General features: G+C 39.0%; 1 protein-coding gene across 1 annotated transcript; it reads right to left on the bottom strand.

Moving 5' to 3' along the window:
* Nucleotides 1-1,148: 1,148 nt before the first annotated feature.
* C3H6orf58 (chromosome 3 C6orf58 homolog) lies at nucleotides 1,149-14,205 on the bottom strand. The gene is made up of 6 exons (XM_062488800.1): nucleotides 13,881-14,205; nucleotides 9,604-9,690; nucleotides 5,996-6,180; nucleotides 4,790-4,923; nucleotides 3,622-3,860; nucleotides 1,149-1,270 (listed from the first exon to the last, which is right to left on the bottom strand). Exons 1-6 carry the CDS (start codon nucleotides 14,203-14,205, stop codon nucleotides 1,149-1,151), a joined length of 1,092 nt encoding a protein of 363 aa, XP_062344784.1.
* Nucleotides 14,206-16,111: the final 1,906 nt, after the last annotated feature.

Genomic DNA, 16,111 nt, shown 5'->3' with positions numbered 1-16,111 from the left:
AGGACAAATCAAACCAGGAAAATGGGATGGAAAGAAATAATTTTCTTTTCATAGAATTGAAGAAGGGTTTGGATTGGAAGAGACCTTAAAGGTCATCTAGTTCCAAGCCCACTGCTGTGGGCAAAGACATCTTTCATTCATTTCCTTCTTTCCCAAGAAATTTAAAGCCCTGTTTGCATGCAGGACCCCTGACCCACCTCCCCACAACCTCTGTTTTCAAGTTATAACTGATTCCAAACGTGTGTTATCACCTCAAAGACTGGGATCGACACTTGGCTCTGAGTGTTCCAGACACTGGGAGTACAAACATTGCAAATACATCTCTCCCTCAGTAATCAAATCCAACATATGACACACTGCAACAAGTGGATTAGACATGGGGGAATGGAAAAGCAACCTGTGGCTATATAGGGTACATAATCACATAGATTGATATACAGATCAAAGTTTTCTTGAAGTGAAATGAATCATATACAAGAAATCTCTGCCACCATGTAAAAGCCATTACGGTGTAAATTGTTTCAGGACTGGCTCTGCTCTACCACGTGAGGCATTTAATTTCTGCAAAGCAGCATGGCAAGGGAATCTATCTGTACTCAAGTATTTAATCTGAAAAGCTTGAAAGCTTCCAGTTTGATTTCAGCTGGTATGTGAAATAACAGCTTTGGTGAGAAACAGTCAAGGCATTCCCTTTGGACCAGAACTTCAAAGAAAACTCCTCATCATCATCTGTTAGACCATCAAAGACCTGAGTAATTACATATCTAGTGGAATCCCTGCCTAGAGGGGGAAAAAAAAAACCAGTCTGAAACAGAATATATTTTTCCTGTTTTTACTTTTTTCTCCAATTATGATACATTATTTATAAAGTCACAAAAAGTAATAAAGTAAGATTTTTCTGTGAGTCTTTTTATTTATAAGGAATTGAGTTAAACAAATGAGATAATTAGGAAAATTAGGGCTAAAATTATTGATTCTATATGACAGAGAGACACGTGTGGCTGCTCAGGAAATCCTACTGTAAGAAATTACCAAGGTCAGATTACCAGACACATGTTCGCTGAAAGATTAAATCAATCCACATTGGAACCACTCTTTCTCAAGGAACTGGGAACTTTGAAATCATTTCCTTCCAAATAATTCCAAATTCATAGTAGGTGGAGTAGTTCGAGTTTCTGGCTCGAAACCAAGCTTTCAATCAGTTTTCGGCCTATTTTTCTTCCTGCTTCGGTGGACATATACTTTTGCCAGAGCTTCAGCAGCAATCCTCCTTGGAAAGAAACACAACATGACATTGCCAAATTAGCGTGGAGCGCAGGCGGCTCGCGGCATTACCAGGGATGGAGTGCGCGTCTGGCAACGAGCGCTCCACACTCCCGGGGACAGTGAAATGTGGACAAAGCTGGAGCTGGCCGATGGGGTGATAATTGCCTACAAATGTGCAGGGAGACGCAGACCATTCATTCAGCTCAGGATCCTTTGCATTGACAGACAACGGGGCTTGTTCCCTCGTCACCAGTGTGGTGGGTCGAAATGATTGAAGATTTATGGTAAGGTCTTTGTCTGCTCCGGCACACAGCTTCGTGGTTTATGGAGCAGTAGCCTGGGAGTTATAATTAGGTCTATCTTCCTTTTCACTCCAAAACAGTGTTCACTTTGTGCCAGCTAAGACCTCAAGCTAAAGAAGCAAATGACCCTAATACTTTTGTCCAGGTGATGAGCACTGGCTGGCTGTGAAGTGTGGCTTGGCCAACCCAGCCTAGCATTAGCTCCAGTTTGCAGGACAGTCGCTGCATACTTCTTACTCCACTCAGTGCTCATCTTTAGAGTGGATAGACGGGAAAAAAATCTTAGCATAAAAAATTCAAGTGGAAAACTAAGAAGAATTTATTCTCCTCTTGTTCTACCTTTGGGTAACAGTGAGGGGCAGAGCATAAAAATGATCTGACAGTCCATGAGTAGAACAGCTTTAGAAGCAGCACAACACCCTCTCAATACAGTTCCTGCTGGACTGGCAGGGGCAACCAAACAAAAATTAAGAGTAAACTAATTCTGAATGGAGAAATCAAGTCTCACTTTGGGTTGGACAGGGTCCTGCCCCAGGAGGTAGTAAGACCCTCTATCTGCTGTTGAAGTTTGCAGTACCAGTAGAGAACCCTGTATCTCACTGGACATATTTAAAGGTATCTACAAAACCAGTGTGCTTTGTCACCCGTGTTGCATAGCACTAAGGTGGGGTCTTTTAGGTCCCTTCTGAAGCTGTGGATTTAGACACAGTCAAATTTATTTTAGAGCTTATTTTTTCTGATCTGCAAATCAGTTACAAGGCTGAATTAGCTGGCATTTAATTCTCAGCTGAATTCAAAACTCATTCCTTAGAGCAAAGTCAGGGAAATCTCTCCCCTGCAAAGCAAGGGATTTCAGCTATGGAATCCATTGTGGCTGCACCTGCATGAAACTTAATCTCTCTCTTTCCTTCCATTTATGGTGTTCAACATCCATACATCCTTTGCTCTCTCCCTGCAGTGCAATCCTCACCTGACGTGCTGCCCTGGTGCTCTCCTCCCTCCTTCCTGTCCTTCTTGTCATGCTTCTCCTTGCTGTGCTCCTCTCCCTTCCTGAAGGTGTGTCAAGAAACTCTGAAATGTGTTATAGACTGCCAGGCAGGAGATAGATCCATTCCCACCTTATACAGGTTCCAAAGAATAATGCTATGTGAAAATGTGAGGGAAGCACTCTGTGGTGGGAGGACGTTCTTTTGTAGCACTGAATATATTTATTTCACATCTTTTTCAGCTTTAAATGCAAATGATGAGAGAATTTTCAGTGAAATGTACAGATAGAAGAGGATCACAAATGCCATAGCTAGGCATGCTAATTTTTCAGTGTGTTTTTACATTCTATTCTCATTTAAAGATTCAAAATAACTTTGCTTCATAAGGTCAAACAAAAATAGCCGACCCAGCAATATCTAAGAAAGAACTGAATCCTCAGGAGAGTGTAATTCTGTATCGCACCACTGGATGGTGATGCACGACTTATTTTGGTGAATACGATGAAGCCAGCATTTTCTAAGGATACAGTTTTGCTGTACAGATAATAAATGTTAAATCAAAGACTGAGATAAAACCAAAACTGAAACCAGAGCACTTGTGGACGCAAAAGCTGTTGCTCACAGTAATTTGCCTTCTTTTTTTTTTTCGTTTGTTGGGTTTGTTTTGTTTTTTGTTTTTGTTTATTTTTTTGTTTGGTTTCATTCAGCTGGTCTAATAATTTAATTTATAGCTTTAATGGTTTCAGATTGAACTGGTAAAACACATAGAAAGTCTGTTTTTAAAGTGCCTGTGAAAACTAGGTGAAGGAAGAGTAAGATCATCTGCTCCCAAAATGCTTTATCCTTACTGAAACCCCTCATATTGTCAGTGTAATCCCACCAGTACTTGCTGTCTGGTGTGTTGTTTGCTTATGGTTGTATTTTTAACTGTTATACTGTTAGTCTCTAAGATGAGTTTATAATGCTTTATATCAAAAATTCACTGTATTCAAATGGAGAAAGGCATGTAGAGAGAACAAGTTATTAAATATCTATGGACAACAGATGTCTGTAGGTCAGGCTCATACCTGTTAATTTATTTGCTTTGTGAAGAGTTCCCAGTGTCACCAGGACCTTATTTTGCTCTGGGCTGAAGTCACTAATGAATGGGATGACATCCCCTTTAATAAGCATCCTCGGGGGCAGGAAAGCCTGGAAGTTGTTTGTGGTTGGTAAGTCTGTAGTGAAGTGTGTGGCAGCAATAAAATCTACAGCATTAGCCCAGTCTTCTCCAAAATCTGCTTCTGGATGAGAGAGATATTTTAAGCTGAAAGAAAAAAAAATTAAAATTGCAGTAGATAACTGAATTCTGCTGTAGAGCACACCAGCTGATCATTTTTCCTAAATGTTTTTGTTCAGTATAAAATCCTGAGTGACCTCAGTGCCACAGGGACTTAAAGCCTCCCTAAGTACTTTATACCTAATTTCTCCTGGCAAGCCTGCCTCAGCCCAGATAAAACACAGCTCCTGAATCAGGCCCTGGCTCCCAGAGGGGAAGCAGCATCTCATTTTAAGCCCAGAGCCTGACTGGTCATTGCAGTTTGGGCAGCCATCTCTCACTGGTCATCCCACACTCTGAGAGAGTGGAAGCGAGAGGAATGACAGATTTGTCTTTACAAACAAACTGTGGGTCTGCTGGTAGATAAGACTAGCACTGAGAGATAAAAGAAACAATGGGAAGGATTCCACTGATTGATGAATGGAAAAAGAGGTTTGCCTTTACAAACAAGCTGTAGGTTTGCTGAGAAATTAAACTGGATATTGAAAGATGAAAGAAGCAATGTGGAAAACCCATGAATTCTATAAGAATTAAAAATTAAAAGGGAGGGTTGTACATTAGAGGGAAAATCTTAGGTATCAGGTGTTCCAGCAAGTCTGTACCTCTCAGCCAATGAGGAAAGAGAGAGGGAAATGCAGCCGGGAAAATAGGATAGAAGGGAAGCTCCGTCCTCCAAAAATTTGAGAGATCTCAGGGGAATGCCTTTATTCAAATATAGTAAAAGGACTCCTCTGTCTCCTTTTTGGACATAAACCTCTGGTGTTTGTGGATTAATTTTCCTGATAGAGGGAAGAGCAGAACCTAAAGAGTAGATGCCTGAGGTATGAAAGCTCATGCAGACTTTGTTAGGATACCATCCTTCCAAAGAGGCGCGGAGGTGGAAAGATCGCCCATGGACACTGCTCTATTCCTCTTACCTCTCCTGGAATTTGGGGAGTGCGTAAGCAATGGAGGTGGTGTGTGCCTTCCACATGAGGCCAAGGGCATCATCCAGTTTGAAGGAGGAGAAGCTGGCAGAGCTCACAGCTTTGTGTTCTGTAGATAACAAATACTGCAGCAACGGGGAGCAAAAAGGCAGAGAATGAGAGGGGAGGTTTGAACCCAATTGTTTTGTTTTGTTTTAATATAGGCACATACTTCACAAAATGATAAGTTTGACAGCTAAAGGAAACTACATTTGAATAGTGGTGGTAGTTGCTGTTCTTCGACTTCAACATTGCAAGGGTTTTATCCACATTATTTCAGTATCTGGTTACAAAAATTCAGTGGACTTCAGTATGAGTGCCATGGAAGATTAAGTACTGAAACAGGGGACTCCTTGAAAACTTGCCTGTACTCATTTGACCACAACTTTCTGAAGATTTTCAGAAAAATAAGAAAATTATCCTTGTTATCATTATGGTTATTTGAGGAGTATATATTTTACAGTGACTTCTGAAACACGATACATGGGAAAAATGATCTTATGAAGACAAATCCAGTCTTAAATCATCTACTTTCCCTCACAAGAGGGACTTACAGTTTAACACTTCTGATAATCAGTTGTTTGACTACCAATAAAAATGTTGACTGCAATAGTCTATCTATAAAAAATAGCTATTAAATCTATGGAGTAAGAAATATTGTCATATTTGGGATTAGAGAACAGCTGAGTGAGGAGGAAAGAGAATATCTACTTGCATGAATAGGTGTCCTTCTGAATGATGTTTCAGAATTTTCAAGTTTTTAGATGTTTAGAGAAATAAATGAATCCTATAAAACCACATAAAGGCCACTTCTTAAGGGCAATGTTCCATCTCACAGGCTTATTTTGCATTGCTAAGATCAGCAGTATTGGAAGAATAAAAATATAATTGAATACAAAACAGTGTCTTGTAACAGAAGTCAAAATACAGAAGTATCCCAAAGGAAGAAAAAAATCCTATAACTTGTAAAAATCCTGTCCTAGTTATCTGTGACTCACTGTATGTTATGCTTTCCATTTTTTCCTCTTGTTGTTTTTATATGAAGCTGCTATTGAAAACAACCAAAGCTCTCTGAATCTTAAAAACAATAGTAATAATAGTTTTTAAAACTAATATTTTGGTATAATTTCTAAAAATATTTTTTTAAGAAATATTTACTTCAAAAAAGGCCTTCCAGTCATCCATGAGCTTGGGCATGCGAGTCCAGCAGTCTTTAACGCTGTAACAGAAATCATCTTTTTGCTCCTCTGGTGGTAATATTTCTATCTCATATGGCAGCTGCCCAAAGAGGCCAGCCTCCACTGCCCCCAGAAATGGTATAATAGCCAGATAGTAATTCATACCTGTAACAATAATTAAAAGTTAGGAGGTGTAAATCACAAGTGAATGCAAAAAATTCCCACATAAGAAAATTAACCCTCTCCCACACCAAATGTTACTGTTTCAAATTACCATGAATACAACCTTGTTCAGCAGTGGAATATATGTACTCAAATGTAATAATGATGACACTAGTATTGATTTAGATATGATTTGAAGTGTTCATTAATGCATAGTCCTTTAAGAGCCTTGTATGAGCTTACATTGTGCTTTACTTTGCAAGAGAGGAAAACAAAACTAATGAAAAAAGTTAGATCTTTGTAGGCTGTCATGGACAGAACAAGAAAAGTCTCACAAATATTAATTGCGAACTAAGTATAGAAATACTAAGGTGCATTCCACAAGTACTGTTGCCATTAAAATCCCCTCTTTTATGTATCCTAGACCTATGAGAAAGAGAAATATGATATTTTACTACAGTAATAAAGAATAATTCTGCTTCAAATGTATTTCACTCATTGAAAATTGCTTGTGTATTACCTCAGTTTATCCATTTAGATTTATTTTATGATGTTGGCTTTCTTTGGTCTGATCCATAAGTTTGAGCAGTCAGATCCAGGATGTAGGAAACTTGGGCTCAGTTCTCACTGGGGACAAGATTTGGCACCACAGGGCTATTTGATATTCCTCTCTTGAAAGGAGGATTTAAAGTTCTCCTCCTAATTGTGTCCCTTTTGTATAAATGAAGTTAAATAGTTTTGAGTGAAGCAAAGCCTGGGGATCAGATGTTCTCCCATGGGTGAGTGGGTGCCTCTGAGCTGTTATGCTGAGAAGTCATTTGCTCATAGTTGCTCTCATTGCTGTGGACTGCACTAATATTTTGCACAAAATCCCAGCAATGAGGATCACAATCATAAAAACCTGAACACCTACCATGTATTCATGTCCTCCTAGTGGGAAGCCATTGCTCCACCTTATGGGAGAAGACCGCAAAACAAAGTTCTCAAAGGAGGAATATGTGTGTGTTGGCTATAGTTCAGCAGGGACTGGGTCTGCACACCTTAGGAGCAGGAATACTGCGGGAACTTGGTGTATTGCTCTAATCATGAAATAGAAAAAAAGGATGGATCAGCATGGAGGTGCTGTGGCCATAGTCTGTCAAAATCGATGCAGATATGAAACAAAGGATGGAGCAACACAGCAGTCAGTGTAGTGGTTATGCTCCACTGAAAACATGAAGCTAGCAGTAACTAAGCCAAAGGAATGAACCAGACAGTAACCAGAAGCTGCCCTTTGCTTAATTAGCTCAAAAATACATCTTGTTTTTCATACTCTACATATACTAATGACTCTAGCACCGCATCAACATGAAATGACACCAGCTGTAACTTTACCTTTTCCATCAAAGGAAATTATACAAATATAACTAAAGTGGGAAGGGATGTCAGAGAAGACTCCATCATAACTTCTGAGATCAGTCAACAGGCTGAACCTGTCTTCTCCCCTATAGGGGTGTATATTGGGTAAGAACCTCATTCTGTGCAAGCTAAATTATTATCTCTAGCTAGCTTTAGTTGGTGTTTAGAATTGGTCAATATATTATTTCAAATTCATTTTTGTAATCAGTTACTATCAACAGGAATCTCTGAACCTTAACTTGTCACAGTGTTTGACTATCAGTGTGTTTGTTAATAAAGTGTTACTCAGTAGACTATTTAGTGTGAGTCCTTCTAGGGCACTAAGGGAGAAGTGGCTGGCAGCAGATAACATACTTGAAAAAACTGGAAATATCTACCAACTCCAAGTGGGAACAATTGCTGGTGTGTGACCCTAAACAGGTTGGTCAAACCATGCTCGGATAGAGTGGACTGTTCAGTGGGGTCCCCATAACAGGACACTGACAGGCTGGTCAGGCACAAGGGTTCTGACTTCCCTGGGGATGCTGACTGAACAATTACAAAGGGTTATATATAAAGAGAAATCCCTTGTCTCATGTGACACACCTCTTGAATGTGGACCTGGTTGGGAATTCAGGGGGAAATGTATGGCCAGTCAGAAGAGCAAAGAAAAACTCTCAAGTGATGAGAAGACAGTGTTTCACTGAGACTCATTGCTGAACTGGCTCTTGCTTCTTGTTCACTGTTTTCATAAGTATCGAAACCTTAATTGCACATCACAAAGTGCTTATACTCTTTAAAGTGTTCTTGCCTATATTATATATATGCACCTTAGAGGACAGAGGACAATGCAGGACAGGACTACACTGAATATTATTCTAGGCAAAAAAGACCAGTGTTCTTAAGCAGCTAGTATCCCATACACATGAGGTATATTAAAGACGAGTTTCTGGTTTAAACTCATTTCTAGTTTCATGTGTCTGGTTGTGCCAGAGAGGGCTGCTCTGAAGACCAGCCAAAAGCATTCATATCCTTAGAACACTAAGAGACATTTCCATGCAGTCTTAAAGACTCTTTGCATATTCTTGCTGCAATAGGGTAATCAAAGCTGATTATATATATTTTCTGGAGGCAACAAAATGGGTATAAAGTGAACATGTAATATTTAAAAGTAAGTGAACAGTAGCAATTCAAACACCAAGAAAGTAAAGGTGGTGGTATCTATTCCAGGAAGGTCCCCTGCTTGCAAAAGGCTATGCAGTGACTCTTGTTATTTGACACTGCTTGGGACACCATCCCACAGAGCACCTAGTGCTATCCAAACACAGAGAGGGAAAACCAAAGCTGGAGTGAATCAGTTTTACCCTAGATTTACATTTTAAATTTTATCTATGCTTATGTCTTTGTTCACTTGAAGATATATACATTTAACTGCTGATTCACAGCCAGAAGTTTAACCCAGATGGCCACGGAAGGAAAAATGTTCCTGTGGCAGGGAAGGGACAGAGCCACTTGCTCAAACCTGCTGACAGGGCTGGGGAAAAAGGGTATTTACAACAGGACATCAGGGAAGCTGAGGGAACAAGGGACAGGAGTGATGGAGGGAAAATACGCTATGGGAAAAAGAACCAAGGATGGTATAAGAACCACAAAAATTCCTGCCTGACATTTGCTCACAAAGCTTTACTTTGAAGTGGAAGCATCTAAACTGAAGAAATCTGCTCTAGACTAATTGTAAACTGCAAATATCTACAAATATGTACAAATATACATGCCTGTCATAGTGTTTACCACACATTTTTGCATAAATATTTACAGTTTTTAAGGCTGCAAACTTGTTTGTTTTTTTCCTCCTTCCTTAAGTAAATATTCAAAATCAATTAACTTTCATTTCACACTTAGGTGTCTTGCTGCATGTTTGCGATAGAGAATTACATAGCACTGAAATCATAATGTAATAGAGAAGTCCAAGGGGAAGAAATATTTTGAGATGGCCTTCTAGGACACTGATTTATTTTGGAGAAGAACAGTGTGACAGCATATACTTACAGGACCACCAGCTTCTTGCAGATAGGCACAGGAGCTCTCCATTTTCATAGCCACAAGAAGTCACACCAGAAGGATCTGCTAGCCTACCTGAATGAATCAAATGAAATAATACAACAAATACCTCTCAAACTTTTCACACAAGAAATCCCATTGAGATGAAAAAAAAAAAATATAAAGGAATAGAGCATGCAGACTTTTGGTTAGAGAAGCAAAACAATTACTGTTGTTTTGCTTCTTAAACTACTGTTCCTACAGCAGTTGAGTTTCTCAGTGCATAGTAACTTGATTGTGTTTTACAGCTGGAGTTATCCCTCACTGTAAATGTATTCTGTGAATTTATTGAATTGTTTGAAATCAGGACATCACAGTGTTTTTACTGAGATAGAAATATACATTCACATATAGACATGAACACATACATAGCTGCAGCATCATTTCTAATAGATATAGGGCTGCTCGTTCAGGAGAGCTGCTTAAGGAGCAAAACAGCACAAACTACATGTGCTAGTAATTGCCTCACCTAATTGGGTTGTGTGATACAGAATTACTTCCAGATTAATCATGCAGACAAACATGGCTTTACTGTGAAGCTAAGCATGCAAACATTGTTGTAACTAATTAGCAAAGTTTGCAAGCATCTGTGCTGTAGAAAACATGCAAGACATTTCACAATTATTCATGACAGAATATTTTACTTTAAGCACATGGCATGAAGAAATAGCCTAAGCCCCAAAAGAATGCCATATGTGTACATTAAGTGTTGTCATGCAGAGGGTCAGAAAGTCTGCTTTAAGTGTATGACATGCAATTATCATGGCCTTGTGCAATGACTTGAGCTATTCCAGAAGCTCCCAAACTCTGCCCTGTAGCGTACTTGCTCTCTGACAAATCAGCTGAATAATGGCAGTGTCATTTCTGTCAGATTAGAACTAAACCTCATTACCAAACCAAAATATCTGGTATTTTTACTCAAGAAGAAGAAGAGACGATCATAAACAATGTGCATACAAACTATCCTAATTATTCTCCCTAGCTGACTGGGCAGAGCTTATGCTTTGGGGCATGCTAGCTATTCAAACCTGTATGTTTCAGTAGCCAAGCACTGAGAACGTGAACTTGCAATTATGAGGATTGCAGTTGAACCCATTTCTTAAAAGAATTATTGTATTTTTTAATATTTACAGAAAGATTCGATTTTTTTCAAGATTTTACTTCAACAGAGACTGTCAAAAAACAGGCAGCAATAGATCACTGGGTGCGCAAAGGGGATTAATGGAAAGGATAAAGGCTAAGAAGAACACGAAGGCAAAATGTTCACCAAATATGGTTAGCCTTGGTGTTTCAGGAAAATGAAGGTTTCCCAGGCAGTATCAGTGATAATTACAAGATATGCAGAAATTGGTGCTGGAAGCATTAACTGTACTTACAGGTGCCTACACCATTTTTGCTCTCTCTGCTCCCTCCTATTGCCTGTGCTTAACATGATTGTTATTTCAGTCTTCAGACCTACTCAAGCTAATCTGTATTGACAGTGCCTCCCAGCTGTGTTGTTGGTAACTATGTGCAACCTCATTAGCAAGATTTCTCCACTATTTTTTGTGGAAATGTTGTTATTTAAAGTGCTAAATGTAGTTATTTTCATCTTGCTGATGAAGAACTTCTAGTATATCCTCCACTTAGCTGTAGACTTTTAGCGACAGTTATCATTAAATTCTACTTCAGGTGTTCCTCTACCAGATTTGAAGTTCCTTTGTCTTATAAAGTGTCATTTAAATTTTTTTATTCTAAGCTTTGCTTTTACAAAGGAAGTAAATGCATTTCTGAACTTTGAAAAAACCCAAACTTTTATATAATGAAAGAAGATATTAGATTAGCCTGACACAATCCACCTATGATTCACATAACCTGTACTTTATCCCTTTTTCTATCTAGTTCCATGTCATTAAATATTCTTTCCTCTGTACTTATTCTAATGTCTTGTTTACTGGTGATACAAGATAAATAAATATATGTGTCCTTATGTCATTTTTTCTTCTTAAATATAGGCACAACTTTTCCTGCTCTTCAGACATACAATACCACATAAATCTTTCTTAAAAGTTCTTGATCCTGGATTTGTACTTCGGGATGTGAAGGGGGGATAGAGACTATCCTATTTCCTCAGTTGCTCTAGGTAGTACTCTCAATTTAGCTGCACCTCCCAAGTGACAATTTCTATTTCCACAATCTCATTCTTAACAGCCGTGCTGTCTCAAGATCTTTGTCTCTGCTGTACACTTAGGCAAATTACTGATTTAATTTTATGTCCCTGAGTGGATTATCACAAATCTTTTTGCCAGTCCTATTAAGTAACAGCTTCACTTGTTCTTTATGGTTTATAAAGAATCATATCCATAAAAATATTGTCTCAGTAACATAACTTTCAGGACCAAACAGAACTGTTTATTTAACAAATTTTGTAATATCTTCAAAGTTCTGTTGTCTTGCACCATGAACTCAAATCCTGCTTTTGTTTGCCAAAGCTTATTATGCTGATATACAAACGCTTCAGTCATTCCTCACTGCTCTATCCCACAGCCTATCTGGATTAGGTTTAGCTCTGTGCTAACCTTGTTACTGTATGCACCAGAATTCTGTCATCCTTTGTCCCTTATCAATGTATCATTCAACTTCTCTTTTTTTTTTTTTCTAGCATAAAACTACTTTTAGCTATCTGATATTTCTCCTCCTAGTATTTTTTTAACCATCTGGTCATGCAAATTTATCTCCTTTGTCTAAGTGTCAGTCCCATGACTCTTTAGCAGGTGACCTTTGCCTGTCTATGCAACCAGGGGCAAATCTGCTCACAAACTATGTTCCATATCTCTACTTGGAAATTGTCATTGCAACAAGGCACATCCTTACTTTGTGGATGAGGCCAAACTCCACAATTTCTCCTTTCCAGCAGGTCACAACTCAACTGTAGCTGCTTCATCCAGTCATCTTTGCCTCTGCCACACACTGGGTCAATTCCCCTGCTGTATCAGCCATCCTTTTAATCTGTTCTTCTTTTTTTTATACAGAAAGAAGGGAAAGAGAAAAAGCTTGCCTAAACTCCAACCAAATTCTTTTTGTTGCTCTCTGTTTGCCATCTAGTTTCCTGCTTGGATTTTACTTAATATCTATCCTCATTTTGACTAAAAGAGTAAATTTTCCATTAGGTGTGACTAAATGCTGGCAGCCTTCCTTCAACACCAGCTTCAGGACCTCTGTCTTCTCTCAAACCTACATTATCACCCAAACCACCACCACATGTAACTACGGGCTACATCCAATAAAGAAAACAACAGTCAGATAGATGTGGTTTTTTACCCCTTGTTACCACCAGGCACAAGTTTCTGAAAACCTCATTGACTCTTACTTCCTTCCTCCCCCCTTTCGGGTTGCTAGAACAAAGCAAGTGAACTCTGGCTTTGAACGGAAAGCTACACAGACTGCTGTGTGTGAAGCAGTCTGTGGGAGAATGGTTTCTCTGATAAAGCCCCTGATAAGATACTGCAGCCTTAGCCTTAAGGAGCCTTTCACATGTGTTCCTGTGTCTGCTTCCCTGGCAAGGACAACAAGCAAACCAGAATGATTGCCCTAGACAACAACCAGCTTTTAGGGGATAAACCTTTAGAATCTGGACATAATTTAAAACAAAACAAAACCAAATAATCAAACAAACCCTACAAACAAGCAAAAAAAAAAAAAAAAAAACAACTCAACAAACAGAAAAATTTTCATTTTTGTAAAAAACATTTAGAAAATAAGGAGGCTACTTCTAAACTGATCCTGAAGAATAAATGGAAAGACGTTCTCAGAGGGAGATGTGGACTTTCAAATATCTGCCTTAGAAATTATATTCAAACCACCTCAAGAAGCTTGTAACCTTAACAAAAATACAAGCCCATTAGTTAACAATTTAAGAACAGCACTGTAGAATGCATGCCCTGAAATCTGTCTGCATAAACTGAAGCAACTGGGAATGCTTTTCCAAAGACCTTAGTTAGCTGAAATATAGCACATCTATACCACAAATCTGGATTCTGACCTCTTCTTATAATTAATTTTAATAGCTAATGCTCACCAAGATAAGGGTGTTCACTCAGCAATGTTTTTCAAATTGGCAGCTCTGTCAAAGTTTACACCATCTGAGGCTATATTTGGCTTGTGAGGCAGAAGCCTTGGAAATGAAACCTCTAAGCGGGTCTGGCAAACATTTTGCTAATTCAGCAATTTAAGGAAATTATTCTTACCTGTACGAAATTGCCACCCATGCTGCAAAGGTAATCCCCAGAGAATATTGCCACTGTTTTGGGGTCCAAAGTCAACAAAATATTTGGCTGAAGCATTTAGTAAGCTCTTATAAACTCCCAGTCGATCTTGATAGTTCCAAGCACTGATGACAATTTTGTTGTCCTTTACGGGGAAATCCAGCAGGTTTTCAGGGGCCAGGTCCCACAGAGGGGGATAGACATCTTCTCCAGTGACATCATTTCCACTCTGAGCCACAGCAGTCACAGGACTCAGGGTAATAACAGTCACTACAAGAAGAGCACGTATGCCAAAGCAGGGCCACATGGTGAAGGTTTGTGACTCAGGTGATTGTGGCTGCAGGGCTTTTATTGGGAAAGGTGAGGGCTGGGCAAAAAGGCTGACTCAGATACAAAAGCCTTTGTCTCCCTTCCCTCTTCCCAGCTATGACCCTGACGTGGATTTGCCAGATTAGCAACTGTGAGCAGTGTTCTGTCCCCTCTGTGGGATCTAGGGAGCACCAGCAGATGTTTAAGAGGAATCAGTCTAGTCAGAAAATGTTTGAATCCGTGCTGTCCATGGCATATGCAAACACTTGCAAATGGTTGAAGTGTTACAATAATGGTTTTACAGTCGTGCTATCAAACTTTCTGTGTCCATGGTTCTTACTACTGCCAGCTTCCCTTTCTCAGCCCAATTCCTTTGGGAAAGAAGAGGTAGCAGTGGCAGAGATCTCACCTCAACACATGCACAGGCCATGGCTGAGGTATCCTGAGGAGGGCTCCAGGCACTGACAGAAAGCAGCAGTGACATGCTGCCGGTGCTGCCATTGTCAGCTTTGTCTCTTGGCCTTGGGACAAGTGCCTGCAGCCTTCAGCTCATAACAGTGTTGGAAGCAGCCAGACCTACCTGTCTTCAGGCCATGTAGCACATGGCAAACTGTGCTTTTGGTACTGATAATCATTATAAAGTCTATGGTCTCCTATTAATCCTCCATGATCCTGTAGACTCCAAAGGGAGCACAAAGGCCATGCCTCCAGTGATAGAATTGGTGTCCAAGTTGTACTCCAACAAAAGTGAAACTGTCCAGCTGCCTTCATCTCACCTACTTTTAGGAATTGTAGGACTTCATAATCTCCAGCTGCTTTTTCTCAGATAAGCAATGGCTGCAAAAGAACATTCAGCAAACAAATTAGTGGTTTGTTATCTCTGTAGCCTTTTATTTGCATGAGAAAAATTGCAAATGCTGCTTTTCTTTGAAGTAATTCTGTGAGTTTGGGTTGAGCTTTGTGTGCCTAAAGCACCTTAAACCTGTGGGTGGGAGCAAGTCGAAACTGGCTGCAAACTTCTGGTAGTAAATTCAAATGCATCACTTCAATTCCAAATTTTTCCATTTTCTCTATTTATTAAGGAGATTTTCTAGTAAATAGCAGAATTTTTCAATGATAATTTATATTTTTTTGTCTGCTACTGAGAGAGAAATCCAAAAGATTTTGAAATACAGTGTTCAACAGAGATTAAAAACACATCATACTGCCTTGAAGATGTTTTGAAAAATCAAGTTGTTCTTTCATTAATTTCTGTGGATGGGATTTATCTAACCCAAGTGTAGGCATTTCAGCATTAACCTAGCTATGTAGATTTCCTTGATAGGCAAATCAGAGAACCAGGCATATTCAGAATGTAACTTATTAAACTTATTAAAGCACACCATTGAGACATGTATTGTTCCTGACTGACTGTAGAGGGAGTAGAAATTGCAAGTTTACCTTTAGACATAGAAAAAATACTTTTAGATTAAATAAAATCAATATTCTTTTTACTTCTGTTCTGAAATAATTTCTGATTTATATTCTGAAATAATAATTTCAGAAATGTTTTGAAAGGTACTCTTTTTTTCTTGAAATAAGGCATTCTATTAAAAAATCCTGAGGAAAAATGCCAAGAGCTGTCCTGATTTCATATATGTATATGTATGTATTGGGCTCTAATTGTGGAAATGAGCAGTAAGTCTCACCTAAAAAGGAAGGATGGAGAAAGGCATCAGCTAAGGCACAAGATACATGGTGGAAACCTGTGACTCTATAAAATAAAAGGCACAAAGCTCATAACTGCAGAATTAAGGCAGAAATTTTATTTAGGAACATGAAGGAGTGAGTAAGAAGTGGTGGGTTTTTTGTTTGTTTGTTTGGTTGGTTTTGTTTTGTTTTTTGTTACCATCACTGAAAGAAGT

This window comes from Cinclus cinclus, chromosome 3 (genome assembly GCF_963662255.1).
Source record: "Cinclus cinclus chromosome 3, bCinCin1.1, whole genome shotgun sequence".
In the NCBI taxonomy this organism is placed as follows: domain Eukaryota; kingdom Metazoa; phylum Chordata; class Aves; order Passeriformes; family Cinclidae; genus Cinclus; species Cinclus cinclus.
Note: the sequence above shows the minus strand (reverse complement) of the source record. Positions and strands in the feature narration are given on the sequence as shown.

Bases quoted from the DNA above. Each gene is read 5' to 3' on its own strand.
- C3H6orf58 (XM_062488800.1), bottom strand. From the start codon at position 14,205: ATGTGGCCCTGCTTTGGCATACGTGCTCTTCTTGTAGTGACTGTTATT. The intron at 6,181-9,603 runs GTAAGTATATGC...TTATTGTTACAG, and splicing joins TGCAAGAAGCTGGTGGTCCT to GTATGAATTACTATCTGGCT. The intron at 1,271-3,621 runs GTATGAGCCTGA...TTTCTTTCCAAG, and splicing joins CAAAGCAAATAAATTAACAG to GAGGATTGCTGCTGAAGCTC.